At 36.7% G+C, this 22,624-nt stretch overlaps 2 protein-coding genes and 1 non-coding gene across 12 annotated transcripts in view; 1 reads left to right on the plus strand and 2 right to left on the minus strand.

The window, feature by feature from the left end:
• Positions 1–10,646, plus strand: part of GPR160 (G protein-coupled receptor 160) — a 30,827-nt gene extending 20,181 nt beyond the window's left edge. For 3 of the 4 annotated variants that reach the window (XM_067738007.1, XM_067738009.1, XM_067738008.1), the window contains exons 2-3: positions 4,298–4,410; positions 9,375–10,646. In XM_067738007.1, the coding sequence (XP_067594108.1) occupies positions 9,445–10,461 (1,017 nt within the window). In that variant the 5' untranslated portion in view covers positions 4,298–4,410; positions 9,375–9,444 and the 3' untranslated portion in view covers positions 10,462–10,646. Of the gene's footprint in view, positions 1–2,412; positions 2,437–4,297; positions 4,411–9,374 lie in introns of those variants that run through there. The other variant, XM_067738010.1, reaches the window with a different exon arrangement.
• On the minus strand, positions 872–996 carry LOC137225627 (small nucleolar RNA SNORA40). Its single transcript, XR_010943939.1, has one exon. It is a non-coding gene; the product is annotated as a small nucleolar RNA SNORA40 (small nucleolar RNA).
• Positions 10,647–12,108: 1,462 nt separating the features above from the next.
• PHC3 (polyhomeotic homolog 3) overlaps positions 12,109–22,624 on the minus strand; it is an 85,383-nt gene continuing 74,867 nt past the window's right edge. For 4 of the 7 annotated variants that reach the window (XM_067737995.1, XM_067737994.1, XM_067737992.1 and 1 more), the window contains one exon: positions 12,109–21,000. In XM_067737995.1, the coding sequence (XP_067594096.1) occupies positions 20,846–21,000 (155 nt within the window). In that variant the 3' untranslated portion in view covers positions 12,109–20,845. The remainder of the gene's footprint in view (positions 21,001–22,624) is intronic. The other 3 variants (XR_010943561.1, XR_010943562.1, XR_010943563.1) reach the window with 3 other exon arrangements.

A 22,624-nucleotide genomic window follows, 5' to 3' on the forward strand; every position in this document is an offset into this window, starting at 1 on the left:
CCTTACATTTAGGTCTTTAATCCATTTTGAGTTTATTTTTGTGTATGGTGTTAGGGAGTTTTCCAATTTCATTCTTTTACATGTAGTTGTCCAGTTTTCCCAGCACCATTTATCGAAGAGGCTATCTTTTCTCCATTATATATTCTTGCCTCCTTTATCAAAGATAAGGTGACCATAGGTGCATGGGTTTATCTCTGGGCTTTCTAGCCTGTTCCATTGATCTATATTTCTGTTTTTGTGCCAGTACCATACTGTCTTGATTACTGTAGCTTTGTAGTATAGTCTGAAGTCAGGGAGCCTGATTCCTCCAGGTTTGTTTTTCTTTCTTAAGATTGCTTTGGCTATTCAGCGTCTTTTGTGTTTCCATACAAATTGTGAAATTTTTTGTTCTAGTTCTGTGAAAAATGCCATTGGTAGTTTGATAGGGATTGCATTGAATCTGTAGATTCCTCTGGGTAGTATAGTCTTTTTCACAATGTTGATTCTTCCCATCCAAGAACATGGTATATCTCTCTATCTGTTTGTATCATCTTTAATTTCTTTCATCAGTGTCTTATAGTTTTCTACATACAGGTCTTTTGTCTCCTTAGGTAGGTTTATTCCTAGGTATTTTATTCTTTTTGTTGCAATGGTAAATGGGAGTGTTTCCTTTATGCCAGTACCTTTTTCAAGTCCAGACACTGTGTTCTCAAGATACAAGCCTTAAAAAAGAAGCCATCTTTGTTTCATGTCAACATTAAAATTAGAGTACTAAATCAGTATAGCTGATAATTTCCCTTATATCTTATGCTTTTAAATTATCAATTTTATAGTCCTGGAAGCAACCTTTATGTTTGTAAATACCCCCATCACTTGAACCTGTTTTAAGTATCATGTTCCTTCTTCTGTATCAAAACTCATACTGAAGAATGAGCTCTGGGTTACAAAGGAGGATTTATTTTTGCATCTGTCTGTAAGTCTTTGTCCACGAATTACACAAAAGCAAACACAAGTACCATTTCTGCAATGTTTAAAATATTCAGAATACTGTGCTTGCCTGTGCTTTGGCAAATTTATCCCTAAATGTTCCATAGTTTTGATGCTATGGCAAATGTTATTTCATTTTCCAATTATTTATCACTGGTATATAGAAATACAATTTTTAAAAAATTAACCCGCAACCTTGCTAAATTCACTTGTTACCTTTTGTAGCTCTTGTTTCAGACTTTCTAAGTACATGATCATGTCACCCATGATTAAAGACAGCTTTACTTCTTTCTTTACAGACTACATGCCTTTTATTTCTTGTTAATGACTTACCGCACTGGCTAGGACCTCTAATAAAATGTTGAGGAGGGTTGTAGGGTGGACATCCTTGCATTGTTCCTGATTTTAGGAGGAAAAAGCCCACTCTTTCATCATTTGAACTTAGATGTGGGTTTTTCATAGATGCTTTTTATCTGGTTGGGAAGTTCCCTTCTATTATTTGTTTTCATGAGAGTTTTTATCATGTTGGATTTTGTTAAATGCTTTTTCTACATCTGTTCAGATGATCATATAGTTTTTCTCCTTTATTCTGTTAACACGATGAAGTACATCGATTTTCTAATGTTAAACCAAGATTGCATAAACTGTGGTGTATTAGATTATATTATTATTTTCATATATTAATGAATTTAATTTTTTCGTTAAGGATTTTTGCCTCTATATTCTTAAGGAATGATGCTTTGTAATTTAGTTTTCTTGAAATGTCTTTGGTTTTGTTATAAGGGTAATTCTGGTCTTGTAAAATGAGTTGGAATGTGTTTCTCTCTTCTGTTCTCTTTAAGCTTGGTATTTCTTCCTTAAATGTTGGGCAGAATACATCAGTGAAGACATCTGAGCCTAGAATTTTCTTTGTGGGAAGGTTTTTAAGTACAAAATCAGTTTCTTTAATAGGGATATTTTTGTTTGCTTTTTGGTAGTCCATGTCTTTCCAGAAATGTGTGTGTCATCACAGTTGTCTCATTTATTGGAATAAAATTATTCTTTTAAAAAAATATTTATTTTTGGCTGCATTGGGTCTTTGTTGCTGTGGGCGGGCTTTCTCTAGGTGGAGCGAGCAGGGGCTTCTCATTGCAGTGGCTTCTCTTGTTGCAGAGCACGGGCTGTAACAGGCGCACGGGCTTCAGTAGTTGTGGCATGGGGGCTCAGTAGTTGTGGCATGGGGGCTCAGTAGTTGTGGCTCGCGGGCTCTAGAGTGCAGGCTCAGTAGTTGTGGTGCACGGGCTTAGTTGCTCCACGGCATGTGGGATCTTCCCAGACCAGGGCTCGAACCCATGTCCCCTGCATTGGCAGGCGGATTCTTAACCACTGCACCACCAGGGAAGTCCCGGAATAAAATTATTCTTAATAGTCCCCTATTATCTTTTTAATGTTTATAGGATCTGTGCTGAGGTCCTCTCTCTCCTAATTTTGGTAAGTTCTTTCTCAGTTTGGTTGGAGGTTTACAATTTTATTGGTTTTTAGAAAGAAGCAGCTTTTGGTTCATTGTGTTTTTTTGTTATTTTTGTTTGTTTTTAAAATTTCATTGTTTTCTGTTCTTTAGCTTACTTCCTTTAGCTTACTTTAGGGTTTAATTTACTCTTCTTTTTCTTTTTGGCCGCACCACGCAGCTTGTGGGATCTTAGTTCCCTGACAGGTATTGAACCCGGGCCCTCAGCAGTGAAAGCGTGGAGTCATAACCACTGGACTATGAGGGAATTCCCTTACTCTTCTTTTTCTTAAGGCGGAAATTCAGGTCACTGAATCAAGACCTTATTTTCCAATACAGGCAAATATAAGAATCTCAGAACGATACAGTCAAGAGCAATTAATGTAGTGGAAATTAAAACTGAATTTTGCTTTTGCTGGTTTTCTTATATTTGCTTTGCTGCTTTTCAAAGTTCTTTTTTCTACTGTAGATTTATAAATTCTGATAATATAAATAATACATGCTAATTCTTAAAGAAATGTTCAGGGTACAGAGAATTATAAGGAATTTTATGCATCAGGATAGGCCGTAACATATAATCACAAAACCCTTCCAGCTTGATACAACAAACTTTATTTCTTGCTTACACTGTACATCCATTCTGAATCACCTGGGGTTTTGCTCCACTGCTCCACACAGTCACTCAAGGACCCAGATTGACAGAGGTCCCACTGTCTTGAGCTGTACTGTCTGGAACACATCCTGTTTATTCCGTGTGGCAGGGGAAGAGAACACTGAAGGGGCTCTCATGGGATCCTTTGGGTGCCAGTAATCTGCACAGTCACTCTTATTTGGAAAGCTCTTTCATATACATAAATTGGATCCCTTTCTACATTTCTAGTTGTGAGTTGAGCCATAATTGTGTCTTACTGAAGAGCTTTGAAATGAAACCTGAGGTTGAACTTCAAGCTTCAACGCTTAGCGGTCACACATCCTAGGGAAATGAGCTTGTTAACCCCCGAGCATTTCCTCATGCAAAAAAATAATATCTACCCTTCATGATTGTTGTAAGGATTAGATAAAAGGCACATAAAATCCCTGGACAAGGCTCAATACATTATTTCTCCCAGAGGCTTTCTTCACTTGTGAGGCTCAGCAAATACAGCTACAGTGCTAGTCCCATTTTCTGTGTAATAGTTGACCAGAACGTTAACTGTGCTCATCTTCCCATCCTATTGTTTAATGCAGATGGTTTTGCTAGGAAACTTTTCTATGATTGCATAACACAACTATTTGATTGTAATTATGCTATGAAGTTACATACCTCTTTTTTACTCTCAAACTCTCATGAATGTACAGTGGATTTTCCAAAAGCTACATGTGTGATATCACAGCTGATTTTATAGATGAGAATCCAGCTGTCTGCCGTTGAGCCAGATACTACAGTAATTTGTGAAATGTGAAACAGTGCCACTCTGCTCACTCCATTTTTTTGTTTGGGAAAACAGAGTAATTTTTCACTTTAAAAAATGTTACTCACGTTAACATGCACCAAGTGTCAAAAGGTCCTGAAATGAAAGTTTGAGAGCTGCTAGTTTAGACTCTGAACCTGTGGGTGAAAACTGCAATGTAGGCAGTATTTCTACAAACGGATACCATGTTATCTGCACCCATATCTCAGGGTCTTTGGTGACTTTTAATCTAAGTATCCCTTTCCTTCCTTTTGCTGGAAAAAAGAAGTTACTTGCCGTAATCCTACAAATAGTTACAGTTTCTCTAAGCAGAGATCTGGAGGCAGTTACAGTGAATTCCAGTTATTTAGGTGGCTATTAATGACGGTTATTTTATTTTCTATCTTTCACACAGAGCTTATTCACATGGCATTTTGGTATGCCAGGAACCAGAAGTGATACTTAAAGGCAGTAAAACTGAAGTAAAATAGGAAGATCAGCTAAGAAAGACCTACTGGAGAAAGCAAAGTAAGTGTGGTGTGTTGTTAAGAATTAATTGGGTTATAAGTGGAAAAGCAGAGACTGGGTCAGTGAAAAGAAGTCGTCGTTTGTTTCCCTCAGGCCCTACTAATACTTCTAAACTGGCCAGATCACACAGCAAGCCCAAAGATGCCCTGAAAAGGACCTGCACATTAACTTCTTGAATTGTATATGAAGCATGACTTGATTCATAAGTAGTTTAAAACATCATGCAGGAAAAGGATCATATCTTCATAAATCTTTGCATCCCAGTAGGTTAATGTGAACATTTTTCAAGGGAAAATTGGAGGACGGGTAGCCCATCAAAGGCTTTTTGTCTTCTACAGGGAGGTTTTTTTAAAGACCAAAATAGTGGAATTTTGAATACTTTCAGTGGTTTATGGAGTAAGTAGGGTTTAACATTTTCATCTAAGAAAGTTTTCATTGGTTTCCATGATTATGGTGTTCAGGAACCATTGTAAAATGACCAAAACCTCATTTTCCAACATACATTTTTCCATACAGTCCCTTTGACTGCTTTTTATTGCCTCAAGTTGCATATCTTCCCTAGGCCTTGTCTCTGAAGTTTCTTCCAGCTTTATGTTTCTCTTGCATATTCCATGTCAGATTTGTTGTCTTCTTTCTCCCCATCTTCTTCTGAAGAGGTTCTTGGTTAGTGCCTCGGTGGCTGTGGCTGACCCTCTGCCCCCGACCCGCTTCCTTGGCCCCTGGGAGACACTCAAGGTTGCTTCCCTCCTGCAGGGACAGGCCTGCTGTCCTGGCCTTCCAATCAGCTCCCCTGGGAGAGTCAGTGGTGAAATGGAAACGGAGGAAACATCCCTTGGATGTCGCTTACTTAAGTACGATTCCTTAGCTTTAATTTTGGATAGGACTGTAAAGGGTACAGTCATTTTATACTGATAATCCTTTCTTTTATCTTAAACATGCTTTTTTTGTTTTGTTTTGTTTTGTTTTTCTGGTACGCGGGCCTCTCACTGCTGTGGCCTCTCCCGTTGCGGAGCGCAGGCTCCGGACGCGCAGGCTCAGCGGCCATGGCTCACGGGCCCAGCCGCTCCGTGGCATGTGGGATCTTCCCGGACCGGGGCACGAACCCGTGTCCCCTGCATCGGCAGGCGGACTCTCAACCACTGCACCACCAAGGAAGCCCTAAACATGCTTTTTTAATAAGTGGGTCTTTATAAATATGAACCCACATCGTTTCCCTTCCCCACCCCCATTCTGAACCAACATTTGCTATTTAAAACTAAGCCTGTTTTTTTTCTTGGCACAAGGATTTCATATGGTCTTAACCATTCCACCCAGGTTTCCTTATCCAAGGCCAGTAGTGTTTGTCAAGGTGGCAGCCATGATTCTGTGCCCCTGTATATCAAATCTGGAATGGAACTTTTTCTGAGAGGGAAAAGTTAAACTATATAGTATATTTGAGTATAGGGAAAAAATTGAGCGTACAAAAGAACTTGTTTCATTTGTTCTTTTATAACCTATAGTTATGAAAATAGGTATTGGATGCTTTTTTATAACTCTTTACATATACATGTGTGTGTAAATAGATACATTATTTGTGTGTCTTAATAACTTAGCTAATGACAAGGTACATTGATGGCCATGAGAATATGTTAAAGAAAAAATTATTTACGATCCTTGTTAAAGAACAATGAGGCAGACTTTATTCAAGATGACTGCAATAGGTGTGGGGACCACAATAATGGGATTTTGCAGTTGGGGTTGGGGGGGTATAGAGACTGGACTCAACTCCAAGTACAACAAGGAAAAGGGGGAATTTATACCCAAGGAGGAAGGTGGGGGTCAGGTCAGTGAATGGACTGTTACCAAGGAAACATCAGGGGTTAAGAGGGGATTCTGGTGAAACTGACCTACCAGAATTCTTGCTGAAGGCAGGTCAAGGTGATTAGACATCAGCTAAACTAAAGGATGATGGGGATGAGGAACCTGGTCAGATATTAAGAGAGATCAGATATTGAGAGTGAGAGATCCTGCCTAAACCGACTTAGCAATATTCTTGCTAAAACTGGACAATGAAAAGACAAATACAGAAGCTCAAAAGTTGGCCTAGTTGAAGAGAGTTGAATTCTCAACTAGGAGAGACTCTTTGTCAACTTAGGGTTCATTCTGTCAACAGAACTGGTGGCCCTCTCCCTCTCTTTTCTTTACCCTCAGACAGTATCCTCACTACTTCCTTGAAATTAATCATCAGTTACCTGTAGGCAAATTGTTTTTTTTACTTTTCAGACTTGATACTCCCTTACTTTTTTTTCTGTAAAGTTTGAGAAAATCAGAAAAACCTATAATACTACCATATTAATAACCTGATATGTATCTTTTCAGTCTCTTTCTATACATGTATAATATCTGTAAAAAATTAGATGACATGTTGCTGCATAATTTTTTATCCTGCATTTCACTTAAGTAAACATACTGTGGAAATTTATCATGGTATTTTTTTTTTTAACATGTAACAAAACCACAAGGCATAACAACATTTAATAAGTATAGAAAAGGTAGAGTGAAAACTAAGTCTTCCTATCCCGAGAAACTTTTTTTTTTTTTTTAATAAATTTATTTATTTATTTTTGGCTGTGTTGGGTCTTCGTTTCTGTGCGAGGGCTTTCTCTAGTTGTGGCAAGCGGGGGCCACTCGTCATCGCGGTGCACGGGCCTCTCACTGTTGCGGCCTCTCTTGTTGCGGAGCACAGGCTCCAGACGCGCAGGCTCAGTAGTTGTGGCTCACAGGCCCAGTTGCTCCGCGGCATGTGGGATCCTCCCAGACCAGGGCTCGAACCCGTATCCCCTGCATTGGCAGGCAGATTCTCAACCACTGTGCCACCAGGGAAGCCCCCGAGAAACATTTTTAATGGCTGCATAATAGTACATCGTAAGGATGTATCACTTTATTTTTACTTTAATTTTTTAAATTTTTGGCTGTGTTGGGTCTTTGTTGTTGTGTGCGGGCTCCTCACTGTGGTGGCTTCTCGTTGTGGAGCATCAGCTTCAGTAGTTGTGGCACATGGGCTCAGTAGTTGTGGCTCACGGGCTCTAGAGCGCAGGCTCAGTAGCTGTGGCCCACGGGCTTAGTTGCTCTGCGGCATGTGGGATCTTCCCGGACCAGGGCTCAAACCCGTGTCTCCTGCATTGGCAGGCGGATTCTTAACCACTGCGCCACCAGGGAAGCCCCAAGGATGTATCACTTTTTTTTTTTTTTTTTTTTTGCGGTACGCGGGCCTCTCACTGTTGTGGCCTCGCCCATTGCGGAGCACAGGCTCCGGACGCGCAGGCTCAGCGGCCATGGCTCACGGGCCCAGCTGCTCCACGGCATGTGGGATCTTCCCGGACCGGGGCACGAACCCGTGTCCCCTGCATCGGCAGGCGGACTCTCAACCACTGCACCACCAGGGAAGCCCAGGATGTATCACTTTTAATGCATCCCTAATTGTTGACATTCATGGGTAGGTTTTTTGTTACTATTTGGGTTTTGTTTTGCTGTTATAAACACGGTTGAACAGTCCTGCAGAAACAACTTAGGGTTAACTGTGTTTTGTTTTTTTTTTTAAGGCTAAATTTGTGTGGGTTTTTCTTTTTTTTAAGGCTAAATTTCTTGAATTTCCTTCCTTTTCTTCCATCCTTTCCTGCTTTCTTTCTCTTTGAACTTTCCCTTTCATCATCTTTTTCCTGCTTTGAATGCATTTATCACTCAAGCTCAGCTCCTGTTCGTTTGCCCTTACCTAGCAATTCTTAACGTTCTCAGGTATCCCTACTGCCTCCCTGTATTCTTTCATCTCTCCAGATGCTACACCTGATGAATCTTTTTCCTCAACCAATATTTTCATGATTTTCAGCTGAACCGTCTGTTTTATATCTTTGAGCTTCAGAGATTTATTTGAATGATGATCCTGCAGCTAAAAAGATCTGAAACCAGATATACTAAAGGGGCCTCATAAGCATTATCTAAATTTCACGGACAGAAAGACAAAAACGGGTAATGTCTGGTGTCAGAGTGGGACTGAGTCAACAGCTATCAGTGGATTGTTCTGAGTATTCCTATCAGGCTGCTATTTGAAGCCTATGTGTATATATATATATATTATATTATAGATATTATAATCTATAATATATTATATATATATATTTTTGTATTTTCTTGGAATGTATTTTATTTCTAGAAGTCAAACTTGCTAAATGTTTTTTTCCCAAAGGAGAAAATTCAAACCATCAATGTGATATCTTATTCACAACATCGTTAATAGTAGAATGATCTCATGATTATGTCATGACTTAATGCAGGAACCTTCCAGATTTTTGGAAAGAAGGACCTCAGTTTTTATTTCCAAGGAACTATTCTCTTTCTAGGAGAGTAAGGGAGTGAAAATCAGGTATCCTAGATCCTCTTTCTAGTGCTACACAGAGTTTCTATGCCTTTTTTCTGAATTATTCCCAGCTCTTCAGTTATAAAATTGGATGACATAAAACATGGCTTGTTTTTACAGTAGATGTATTTCTAAGAGTGTTTCAGTCATTTTTTTAAATTAATTTTTATTGGAGTATAGTTGCTTTATAATGTTGTGTTAGTTTCTGCTGTACAGCAAAGTGAATCAGCTATATGAAGCCTGTATTTTGGCTCTGGTAGATAAAAGTGTTTGTCTACCTTTTTTCAACAAGTTATTAAAACCTGTGCTTCTGTAGAAGTTAGTAATTTATATAAAACAGTTTGGTTATAGATCTGAGAGCTCTGGACCATCTGGGTCTCAAAGAATGACGAGAGTATACACATTAATTATTCTTGATCATATTCTGTATTCTAAGTATAAGAAATATGTTTATTTGGGGAAATGATTGGATTAAAATAGATTTTTGAGATGAGGTGCTTGCTTTGTAAAGTTTTAAAACAGTGATAGCATCAAGATAACATCAAGGTTTTCTTTTCACTTTTCTTTGCAGGGATGGAAAATAAAGTGAAGCACTGTTTTATTGTAGCAGCAGGCCTTTGAAATTGAACTGAAAAAAAAAAATGACTGCTCTTACTTCAGAGAACTGCTCTTTTCAGTACCAGCTACATCAAACAAATCAGCCCCTAGATGGTAACTGTCTGTTATTCTTGATTACACTTGGGAAAATATTATTAAATATCCTCACACTAGGAATGAGAAGAAAAAACACCCATCAAAATTTTATGGAATATTTTTGCATTTCACTAGCATTTACTGATCTTCTACTTTTGGTGAATATTTCCATTATATCCTATTTCAGGGATTTTGTACTTTTAGGCATTAGGTTTACTAAATACCACATCTGCCTATTTACTCAAATTATTTCTTTTACTTACGGCTTTTTGCATTATCCAGTTTTTCTGACAGCTTGTATAGATTATTACCTGAATTTCTGTAAAGCCACCAAGCTTCCATTTAAGTGTCAAAAAGTATTTTATTTCTTTGCAGTTATTTTAATTTGGATTTCAGTCCTTACTTATGTTTTGGGAGATCCAGCTATCTACCAAAGCCTGAAGGTACAGAATGTTTATTCTTATCAGTGTCCTTTCTACATCAGCATTCAGAGTTACTGGCTGTCATTTTCCATGGTGATGATTTTATTTATGGCTTTTATAACCTCTTGGTCAGAAGTTATTACCTTGGTACAGGCTGTTAGGATAACTTCCTATATGAATGAGACTGTCCTATATTTTCCCTTTTCATCCCACTGTAGTTATACTGTGAGCTCTAAAAAAACACTCTTGCCCAAGTTGATTATCTGTTTTCTTGGTACCTGGTTACCATTTGTACTACTTCAAATAATTATCCTTTTACTTAAAGTACAGATTCCAGCGTACATCGAGATGAACATTCCGTGGTTGTACTTTGTCAATAGTTTTCTCATTGCTACAGTTTTTTGGTTTAATTGTCACAAACTTAATTTTAGAAACATGGCATTACCTGTGGATCCATTTGTCAACTGGAAATGCTGCTTCATTCCACTTACAATTCATAATCTTGAGCAGATTGAAAAGCCTATATCAGTAATAATTTGTTGACATGTTGCCATGTTAAAACTAAAACTAACAGCTACAAGAATTATAATTTTACAAATGGGAAAGAATGATGACTTGGGACATATAAAGAATGAACTGAACTGAAAGCTCTCCCCCACATCCCAAACTTTCATACCTTTTCAGAATATGTCTTTTTGGGATTGTGATATTATTGTTGTTTTTTTTTTTAACAAAATACTTCCAATAAGAAATATTTATACCTGTTGACCATACTGATATTTGTGTTACCCAGAAAACTACTGGATACAAACTGTTAGGTAAATCTGCGATTCACTGCCAACTTTTCAAATTTAAATAAACATTTTTATTACACTTAGAGCAAGAATATCAAGATTGTTTTCTTTAAATAATTTGGTGTAAATATTCTTTAACATAAGGGGAAAGATTAGTGCAATTTAAATTTAGCTAATTTTAGGACTTCCCTGGTGGCGCAGTGGTTAAGAATCCGCCTGCCAATGCAGGGGACACGGGTTCGAGCCCTGGTCCGGCAAGATCCTACATGCCGCGGAGCAACTAAGCCAGTGCGCCACAACTACCGAGCCTGCACTCAAGAGCCCGCGAGCCACAACTACCGAAGCCTGCGCACCCTAGAGCCCGTGGGCTGCAACTACTGCAGCCTGTGCACTCTAGGGCCTGCGTGCCTCAACTACTGAGCCCATGTGAGGCAGCTACTTAAGCCCGCGCGCCTAGAGCCCGTGCTCCACAGCAAGAGAAGCCACCGCGATGAGAAGCCCGCGCACCGCAATGAAGAGTAGCCCCCGCTTGCCGCAGCTAGAGAGAAAGGCCACGTGCAGCAATGAAGACCCAGCGCAGCCAATAAATAAATAAATTCTTTTTAAAAAATAAAGTGGTTAAAATGGTAAATGAAAAAAAAAATAAATTCATTTAACTTAAAAAAATATATCTCTGTTCTTAGTGCAAATATTCCTAAAAGAAAAGTTTTGGTTGCTCACCTTACAGAACTGGGAGTGGTGACTAGGTCTCTTCCCTGACATAACAGATCCATCTTCAGTTGTAACTTATCATCTGTCATATATTTGCATGACAACCCGTAATCACATGGGCGACGTACCATGGTGTGAAGGTAGGGTTTCTCACCCTCAGCACTACTGACGTTTTCTGTTGGATAACCCTACGCTGGGGGAGCTGTGCTGTGTGCTGCAGCACGTTTGGCAGCATCTCTGCCTTCTATCCACTAGGTGCCAGTAGAACCTCCTTTCCCAGTCACTACAATCACAACGTCTCCGGAGACTGCCGTACTCCCTTCAGTGGGCAAAACTGTTCCCGGTTGAGAACTACTGGAGTGAAGCAATCTAAACGGCAGAAAAATCTGAAATCACTCTGTGAGTTAAGCTACACAGATACCGTCTAATTTGTCAATGTACAAACCTACTCTACTTCTCTGTGTTACTTTCCTTCTGAATGTAGTGGCTTTCTAATTGGCCATATGTGGAACTGAGATACTTAAGAATATATTTTACTTAATAAGTAAAGACTTACCCTCTCTGCAGATTTTAAACCTGGATAATGTATAACTATTTCAAGCCCCACTAAGCTGTTTGTTTACTTAGAAGATGCCCCGTGCCTCACAAGCTTAAAGGAAAAAAAGAAATTATTCAGTTGACCAGCCAAATGGAAGAGGCTTTTATTTGTAAAGAAATGAACTTACAACTGGTCTACAATATATTATTGTAATATAAACAATATAAATAAATGATCCTGTAGGCCCACTAACCTTCCATCCAGACCCACATGAAGCAATGTTACAACAATATTCTATGTGAAAATGTGCAGGTAACAAAGGTGCAATTACAAGCAAGTTTAAGCAGCAGAGTATAAGGTGCTTTAATTTAACAGTTAATGTTGCCATCAACAAACATTTGAAATGTTCAATTTTACTTCACTGAATACAGACACAACAAATATGAAAATCTAAAATTCATACACATGCTACTGTTAATATGAAAGTGCTTTCTCTTTTTTAAAAAAATACACCAAATGGACAATCTGTTTACATAGATCATGGTGTGCTCTCATAATGCAAAATTAACTTCATTGTCAGGTTATACATTTTAAAACTGCAGCTATAGACACCAATCTAGGACCGCTAATGCTAAGAGTGCTAAAACTATTTCATTCCCTGCAAGGAGGACTCTAGTACAATATCCAACATAAAGAATACATCTATATATAATCTTAACATTTGTTTTTTGTAAAGATAAAAAAATGTTTTCTTTCCCCTTGGTGATTCTTTGTTCATCCTGGTTGGGTCAGTGTTTGAGGTTTTAATAATATGAAAGTCCTATTTAATTAGAACAATGGGAGGAAGCAAAAGGAGGAATTAAAAAATCAGTTAACATGTGCATAAGGCATCAAAAATAAAAATTTTTTAAAGTTTATCACAATTTGCCTTTGTTAAGTCAACAGCAAAAAATGTTTTCAACAAGCAAGCAGACAAAAAGCACTAATTCAACAAAGAGGCTTGAAATGCCTGACACCAGTGTCGGTATCCATCCTGCACGCTGCTGTCTACAACTCCAACCTACACCACAAGCTCACCCCTTACTTTGAGGAGTTTTTTGGAGCTTACTTTGACTTTTTTTTTTCCTATGGAAAAAACAGAAAGACCAAGCTTTTGAATGAGGTGATTGGGAATCTAGTTAAATGTCTTAGAAATTAGATGTCCAAAATTATACCATCTTTGCACACTCCCACTGATTTTTTAAAAATTTAGAATACACATACAAAAAGTATTTATGTAATAGATATTTTAACAGCAAAAATATTTGAAAAATTACGTAAGTTAAAATATTTTAAAAGTTTTAACCAGTACCATGGAAAAATTTGTTTAAACCCAGACTATCTGGTCACTTGGATGTTAGTGTTCCTGTTTACAAACACTTTATTATAGATTCTAGTCTAACACGTATTTGGACATTTTCCTGCTTTAAAAAGCTGTGACTATGATACATAAAAGATCTTTTTAATCTATTTTCATTTTGTATCTTTATGGAGAAGGTTAGTATCAAGTGATATTAATATGTAAAGTTGTGTCAACAGGAAATCACAATGTAATTCACAGAATCCTCGGGTGGTAAGGGACCTTCTTCCCAGTTAATCAATTCTCCCATTCTATATTTACTCCCCAAATACTTGTAAATTCAAGCTCCAAGCACAAAACTGTTTTACTGCTTACCGGTTCTGCATTTTAAAGGAAACCCTTTTACTATGCAATATATGAGTGCTTTCTAAAAAGTAGATATTTGTGATAACAGTAAAATTTTATGTAATCTTTCTTGCTTTAAAAAGACAAAAACAAAATAAAAACCAAACCTGTTCAGCAAGCTCTTCTGAGATTTTTCAGTTTTCAAAAGTTACTGCACTGTCAATACTGGGTGTAGTTCAAAATGTATAGTAAATCAGCACCAGCTTCTTTGTATTGTTCTGTCACACACCCTGCATATAGCAACACCTCTGGAATAGATTCAAGTGTCAAAATAATTCTGAGAAATATGGGCTGTCACAACAGTTTCAAAATATAAATCCTAATATTAGGTACCTTTAATTCTGTAACCTAATCAGATATATGGATTAGTATGCAAAATGTTTTATAGGAATTATGATGTGATTCACTCAGCTCCCTTAGATATCACCTAGCCTAATCCTTTACCCAATGCATAAAAATTCCCTCTCAGTTCCAACTTTACATTCAGTACATTAAGTAATAATAATTACATCCATGTTTGTTCAAGCCACAATCAAAAATGGGGGGAAGAGAGGATTTTGTTTACTTATTACTAGTTCCTTAAGTATACCACACACTGCACAGTAAATGTTCAAATGGTTTGCTAAATGAATGGATAAATGAATGAATGACAATGTTCTGATGTATTCATATGTTCAGTGGTTTAGCAAGAGGTGTTTAGAAAAACGTCCTCATTTGCTCATCTGTGTGAATTCTCTACCTTAATCTTTAGGAGAACAAAGACTGTGGGTGACCCAGGAAACGGATGCTTAATAAATAATTATCTTTTAGCAAAGGCTCTTAAGTGTGAAATGAACCATTAAGAAAGGAAATTAAGAGAATTAAGATAAAAGAGAATTAAGTAGGAGCAACTTTAAAAAATACCCCATTATGTGGCCTAGAATCGTAGTTTTATATAGCTTAAAGATGATTTTAAACAAAATCAACGTTTTGAGTAGTACAGGCTCCATGCTGTATACTCAGAAGAGGAAACAGGTTAAAAGCTAAGTAATGGCCTAAGGTGTCACACAGCTAATTCACCAACTAGAAGTAAAACCCCAGTCTCCCAGCCAGTGTTTTATCTTCATTTATCATGTTAATTTAATGATTATGTGCATCTCTTATTTACTATTGAAGTAATTATTTAGTACTACCTAAAACAAAATTATGGCTTTAACATAAGCATTCTAAAAGATTTTAAGCAATGGATACATCTGGTTTGCTTGAGGCAAGACTAAAAAAGTTCCTTTTTCTAAAATATGTTGATGTTCATTTCACTACCATTCCCCACCGCTCCTATAAACCCCCAATTTTTCACCTCCATCAATTAAAGCTCCACAAAATCAAGGATTTAACACTGATAATAGTCCCTAAAGTATAACTTTCAAGTCAATAAGACAGCTACTGTCCATCCTTAAGATTACTGGAGTGAATTTAAATAGGTGGTCTAAAAGGACTTACTTTTTTTACTCTTACATTTAAAACTATACCATGTTAGCATAATAGTGCTTTAAATTTATATAGTTTTTTTCCAAATTAAAATTCATTTATTACTTCTTTTAAACAATACATTTTAAGACCTTTACACACAGGTTTTCTTTTTCTATGGATTCATACTGACGCCACCAATATCACTGAGAGCAACTGTACTTTTCAAAGGCAGTAGAAAAAAATACTTTTTAAATGTACCTCTTCTCTAATGTCGGAGGTTGAAATTGTCACCTTTAAGTAAAATTAAATGTTCACAAGCTATACAAAGGGAAAAAAAATGAAACATTTGTGGAAAACATTTCCCAAAGCTCCCATGAACATGGCACTTCAGAGGTGTGTGTTCATGTGGTAGAGCAGAATGGGAGAGTTTTCATTAGAGAAGCTGAGCTTCGGATCTGAGAAGGAGGGCAGGTCTCCCTTCTCATGTACGTGTACTAAAGTGAAAGTTCAGGAAAAGCCAGACGTTTTGCTCTGGAATATGATGGTAAAAATTATATTTGTGTTAGTGCTTTACAACTTCCAAAAAAACACCTTTACCATAGTATTATTTTAAAGTAGATTAAATAAGCTCTGAAAAATAATATGTAAAACTTTATAATTTTTAAAAATTTAGGAAACTTTTTCCAAAGAAGATAATATAATTTTCAACATTTTTTTATTGAAGAAATGGCTTATATTAGTGCTATGAGGGAAACTATATAATGATACATTTTATGAACTTCTAACAAAAGAGGAATATCTTCCCAAAGAATTTTTTTAAGATGTACAGCTTATAATAGGTTGAAATTAAATTTTAATAAGATTGCATATTTACTTTCCCTAATATTGTATTTGTGCTTATTTAATTGAATCACAATTGTTAAGATGAAATCAAATGCTCTAAACAGATTCAGAAAATACCAATATTGATGAATGTAGATTAAACAGTTCATTTCATGATCCACACTATTGTGCATCAAAGAAATAGAGGTAGGCTTGTGTTTACTGAAATCCACGCTAATAAACAGAACCCTACAGCTCTTAGTCATCCAACTCTTAGACTGAGACACAACCTAACAAAACACTATCTTAAAAATCTTAAAAATGCCTTTGTAACAATCCACAAGGTTGATTCAACTGTAGTATCTGACAATGGATACTCTCTCCTCTATATAATTCTGATAACTCAATTATAACAATCTTTGAGTTCTTGACAAATATTCTCCAACTATAATAATTGTCACCTTTTTCAGAAGTCAAAAATCACCAATTTATGTATCATTGGAACTATTAATATGCTCCTAAGGGCAGAATCTCTTGATAAAGAGAGTAAAAGAATGAGTTTGATTACAGGTAAATCTTGACATAAAAAAACCTATACTGTTTATTGCTATAACTGGGACCCAACCATTACAATTTATTATTCTGAACTACTGATGGCCATATCTATACTACACAACCTCACTCAGTTAACCATATTATCCTCTTGGGTCTGGAATGCTTTTCCCCCCGTTTGTCTCCTCCTCCACTTCCCTGTCCTTTCCCCTAGAAAACCTTCCCCAAGGCCCCGTTATAGTTACATGTCCTGCAAAGGAAACAGACTGAGCAAATATTGTACATAAATGGCCAGTTTCCACTGCCCAGAGGGTTTACGAAGACATGACTGTTAGGTATTAGAAATTCCTGCCCCAGTTACCTCCCTAAAATTAACCCGACTACAAAGTCCTCTGTAGGGATTTTCAGGCAAAGGTCTCTCTAAGAAGAAAGTTTTCACACTGTTTCCTTGGGGCTTGAGGAGGTAAGGGGAGTGAGGCTCTTTCATCCTATTAGGCAGTAATGCTCAATGCCCATTGCCCAGAGGCAGCATGAGTTCCTGCCATTCACTAAGGGTGAGGATCTTCAAACCACAAAATATAACCAGGCTGTTCTGGTGGAAAATATGTCTTTGAAATGTTTTAACAGTGTGTCCAGCCAGGGATTTCTTCCACTCCATATGGCTATGAGGATAGCATCATTCCCATATATGTGCAATAGTTTACTCTTTCCAAGACTGTTTACACACATGCAAACATAGCCTAAGACTATACTCAATCTGTATATTGCCTCCTTACCATACTTGTGCTATGGTGGTACCAAAACCCTGCAAATGCAAATAATGGGACTTCATAACATTTAATTGAACAAGCCAGTGATATGGGGCACTCGGACAGATTTCAATCCAAGACTGGTATTTGAATAAATGTCTGACTATAATATTACACTGGATATGGGAAGATAAACTATGTCAAAAATTAAAATAAAGTCGGCTACCTACAAAAAATAATTTCTATTTGGAACTAGGTAAAACATGACTATTAACTTCAAAAGTGCAGAAGTTTGTTCAGCACTGAAGTGGGATAAACAAAGTGCCAGTTCTCTTGTCTGCTTCTCCACCATTCTCAAGCTCCTTCACTAATACTTCCTTCCTTCTATTCCACATTCTCTATTCTGAGGGGACGGCCCTTAAACTGGGACTTTAAAAAATGTCTGTTTAGAGGATGTGCCAGCAAATTAAAAGTACCATCATGGAAAAATTACCAGCCACTTAAAAAGTGACAGCTTGTGGGACAGCACTCTTATACTGATTATATATCAAAGCTGCACAGCTGTGTCAGACACATGCCTACACAAGGCTTGATGAAAATGCACATCATGTAAGAAACAACTTTTATAAACCAGCTCTCTGTGTACTTTCTTAGGAACACATGGCTTAAAGCAAATAAAATTTCAAACTTGTAGGGATTTTCTTCCTCAATGGGAAAAGTGCATCAGTATAAAGAAGTCAGAAAATGCAAACTTAGGTAGCAAAAGTAGGAAGAACTTCCCATGTACCCTTTCTGTTGTCATTCCTTCTCCTCAATCAAAATCCTAAAACAACTAGTAATATGAAGGAAAACGAAAATGACAGCACCCTCCCCACCTATTTCATACTAAAACTGTGCTTTAAGCTCAGGAGAGAAGTGGACACCCAGTGTTATTGTCTATATCCATTATACATAACGAAATTTTGAAATTCAGATAGTTAAATCACCCAGAAAGAAACAGCTGCATCAATGGGAAAACTACTAGTTAAAAGCCAATGAGCCATTTCTAAATAAAATAACCTGAAAAAAGCAAGTATATTTTCTGGGTATGTTTTGAGTAGGGACAACAGAAGATCTGGTCTGTTCTTAAGATTATTATAAGATTTAGGATTATAAGGTGCTCTCCAATGGAAACCCCTCTTGTAAGCTTTCTCGGATACTTAACACAGTGCTACGCACAGGGGCTTTCAGTAAGTACATAATGACTGATATCAGAAGAGGGACCACAGTTCCAAGTTAATACCTTAAAGGCTATGTATAGGTAATATAGTTATGGGAGGTAATCATTATTGCCAGGGGAGTCTATCCCCAAAGAATCAATTCTGTATGAATTGTTTGTGGATCATCTGTGACAAAGTTTTAATTCCAGGGGAGACTTTCCATTGTGCCCTTCAGCCCTCATACAGTGGACCATCTCCTACTAATGCTTAACCTATACTTGTGTTCTGAAATTACAAGATGAGGGGAAAAGTCAAAGCATATGACAACTCTGTCATAATGATTAACTGCTAATAAATGAAAATTAACTGTAGAGTACCTACCTTTCCTTGAAACTGTAATCCAATAATTAAAAATGTGATATACAGAAATATGTGACATAGACTACAAGCTATTGTAGGTCTGGAACATGAGCCTTACGCTATATTACATATTCTAATCCTACACATAACTATCAGTAAATGTCTTTTCTTTAAAACATTACTACACAAAAGAATCCCACAAAGCATACATTCAAACAAGAGGCATCTAAAGGTTAAAAAAATTACCCGCTGTATTTTTGTATAAAAATAATCAACATTCTCTAATGTACACAAAGCCAAAAGATAAATATCTGTGATGTCTTTAATGACATCTTTAGTCTTCTACTAGCGTAACACAATCTTTTTTAAAAGATCAGTGACAATGACTAAAACCCATGGACTCTTCCTCACTTACTGAACTTCTGCCAAATATCTGTGTATGTTCCTTCAATTATTAAAACATTTCCATTGTATGGTAAAGATAAGATAAAAAAAGATTAAAACATTTTTGATGTCCAGGACTATAAAGTTCACAGGCCTGCCACAATTTTTAGTGCCATAATTCTAACAGAACGCTAACTGTTCAATGAAAGGTTTTGCTTTAAAATCTTTTTTCCCTAAAACGTGTACATACAAAATTAGATCCAATTATCCAAGAGAGATCAGTTGGATAAGTGCTTTGCAGGAAGCATACAAAGATTTAGTCAAGGAAAAAGGAATATGCATTCTAGCTAGATCCAGCTTGTTCAACACTAGAAAAATCCAAAGACCAACCACATAGCCACTACAAAGTATCGCCCTGCCAGCAAAGGCTGTGCACTGGTTCATAAGGCATAATCATATTATGCCTTCATCAGTGCAGAGAGATATGAAAGAGAATTGTTATTATGACTCAATACTGAGAGGCAAAATTCTAAGTATGCTAGTTCTCATTTTACAGGCAGATTTCCCCCCTTTTTCTAGAATGCATAAAACTGGGAAAAATACTCTAGCAGAACATTAATGCTATCTGAAATACTTCCGTTGTACAATGTATTCCTTATTACATCCCTTTTTAAATTTTTTTCCTCAAAATATCCCTCTGGGTGAAAAAGAGCAACATTTATCCCTCCTATGTTACGGTTTCTCAACCTTGGCACTACTGACATTTTGGACCAGATAACTCTTTGTTGTAGAGGGCTGTCCTGTGCATTGTAGGATATTTAGCGACATCCCTGTCCACGCTTCAGATACCAACAGCAACCCCCTGCCCAACCCCTAAGCTATGACAACCAAAATGTCCCTTGACATTTTCAAATGTCCCCTGGGGAACAAAACTGACCTCTGTTGAGAACCACTGCTCTAAGAGAACAAAAACTAAGAGGAAAACTAACTTCCTCAGTCACACCAAATTCTTGGTCAAGTTTGGAAAAGAAACCAAATCTTCTAACTTCCAGATCAGTATTATTCATGCTAGAATGCAATCCTTTTTATAGACAAAGCAATTGTCTACAAGACATGTTTTTTAAAACATACAGTGATATCTCACTGCATACAATTCCAGTCACTGGACTCCAAAATTATTCCTAAATCACTCCTAAATTATATCTCTCACGACAACCCATAGAAAAATTATAGGGTAGAAAAATGTATAAGAAAACCGAATCAAAAGAGGAGAAATGTAAATCATTAAATTACTTTCAAAAGGATTTTTTATATTAATGATAAACATCACCTTTAAAAAAATTATCTAGTAAAACACTTTGAAAAATATCATGGCCCTCTATAACAAGTCTTTCAATGTTGTGTGTAACCTGTAAAATTAATTCACCAATGTTAGCTAATTATGAAAATGTATCAATATAATGAATTATTTTATCTGTAGAAGAAATGTCAGCCTTAATGCAGAGATCCCAATGTGCTTGGCTATCCATCACAGTAAGTGATAATATTGTAGGCCAATTTGAGCCTTTACCTTACAAGTTTGTTTAAGAATAAAACTGCTGTTATCTCAGAGCCTCATGATCCCGTTAAGATTCCTTCAGAGAGTTGATGCGTGCACAGATCTTTAGGGCCGGGCCTAGCTTGATATTCATTGCACTCATAAGATGGTCTTCTTTTAGCAAGAGAAGAGCCTGTCCATCAATCTCCTGTGCTCTGAACTCATCTGCAATATCCTGGCAGCCTAGAATTTGATCAGAGGAAGGATGTTAGAATTAATACACAACAATCAGAGGTTACTCCTAACAGTCACAATTATGCTCTCACTGGGTCTGAGTATCTGAAATACAGGCTGAGAAACAAATGAAATTTATTGATGGTCGTCTTGGGTTCACTCTTGAAGAAGAGAGTATTTCCTGACATTCTAAAAAGTAAGAATTCGAAATCCAGGTAAAGCAATTTACTTGGAATTCTTGTTCTAAAAATAATATTGCAGAAATAATTATAAGTCAGGTAAAATGTACAGATTGTTCAGTCCAGATATAACATACCTTCATGAAAAGGGCAATGCTGTCACCTGAAAGCATGCCACACATACAGCAAGTTTGGATTAACTAGTCATTATACCTCAAGAACTTTACTTTGTATAACATATCCTTCACATACAGGTACAAAAGAATAAAATATAATGTTCTGCCATTTAAATAATAATTTAGAAATATTTTCTCAAGTACCACTTTCATTATCATTTGTATCTTTATTCTGATTTACAACCTTCAATGTGCCAGGCATATCCAAAACATTTTTATTATTCACTCAGGACAGAACCAATCCATCAAAATTATAGTATCAATCTATTGCTGAAATGTATTACAACGATCAACTTGTAATTTCAACTTCAAATCTTAATATCACTGGACTAATCTCCACTTCTGATAAGAAAACATAAATTCTCATTGAAATTTTGAGCTTGCTGGCTAATCTCTTGACAAATAACCAATATTTTACCTCTCTGTGTAAACCAAGTGCTTTAAAGCAAGTAACAACGTGAGCACTCTACTTGAACCTCAAACGTTTCTATTATCTACCAAATTTTGCACAGCCAGGCTAATAAACTTCCCCACTAAGGGTAAAGAAACCAGCAGGGAAGGTAATGAATTAACGAACCATGAGAGGAGACAATGCAAAAATATGGAAGCTTCCTTATAAAAGACAAAATTATAAAAGTGAATTTAAGAATAAAAACTAACAGCTTAAAGTCTTTCTTTTCTATTCAAATCAGCATTCTAAGGGAGAACACAAAGAAAAAGATAATGGAAATGGTTACATTATACCTTTGGATACAACTTTGCTGGAATGATTATTCTTTCTACTGCAAATGTATCATCCTCTTGTTTATATAAGAGGATGTCATCCTCTTATATAATGTCATCCCTATAACCCCAGCACCAAGCACAAAACATTGTAGGTGCTAAATACATATATTTTTGGATAAGGGAAGGACTGACTGAATGAATAATGAACAAAACCAGAATCTTCTAAAAAGGAGCCATCTGTAAGAGTAACACAAACTTTTTTTTCTGTATTCAGCTGTGTGGCCAGCTTTTCTCTTGGTTATTTCTTTTCCATCTTCTCTGTTGGTTGTATCCTTCCTATTTCCTATATAGCAAACAGCTTTTCAATTTCTCTATTTTAATAATTTCTCAGATTTTTAAAAACTGACATTTCAAAAGTACCCTATGCAAAATTTTTATGCTTTTGGCCACTTACCATATAAAAGAAACTATATAGTTAAAATGAGATTACTCACCATAGAAAAGCCCCTTTTCTTTTCCCAGAGGTAGCTCTCAAAACTGGGCAGACAAAAC

The sequence above is a fragment of the Pseudorca crassidens genome, chromosome 5 (genome assembly GCF_039906515.1).
Source record: "Pseudorca crassidens isolate mPseCra1 chromosome 5, mPseCra1.hap1, whole genome shotgun sequence".
In the NCBI taxonomy this organism is placed as follows: Eukaryota; Metazoa; Chordata; class Mammalia; order Artiodactyla; family Delphinidae; genus Pseudorca; species Pseudorca crassidens.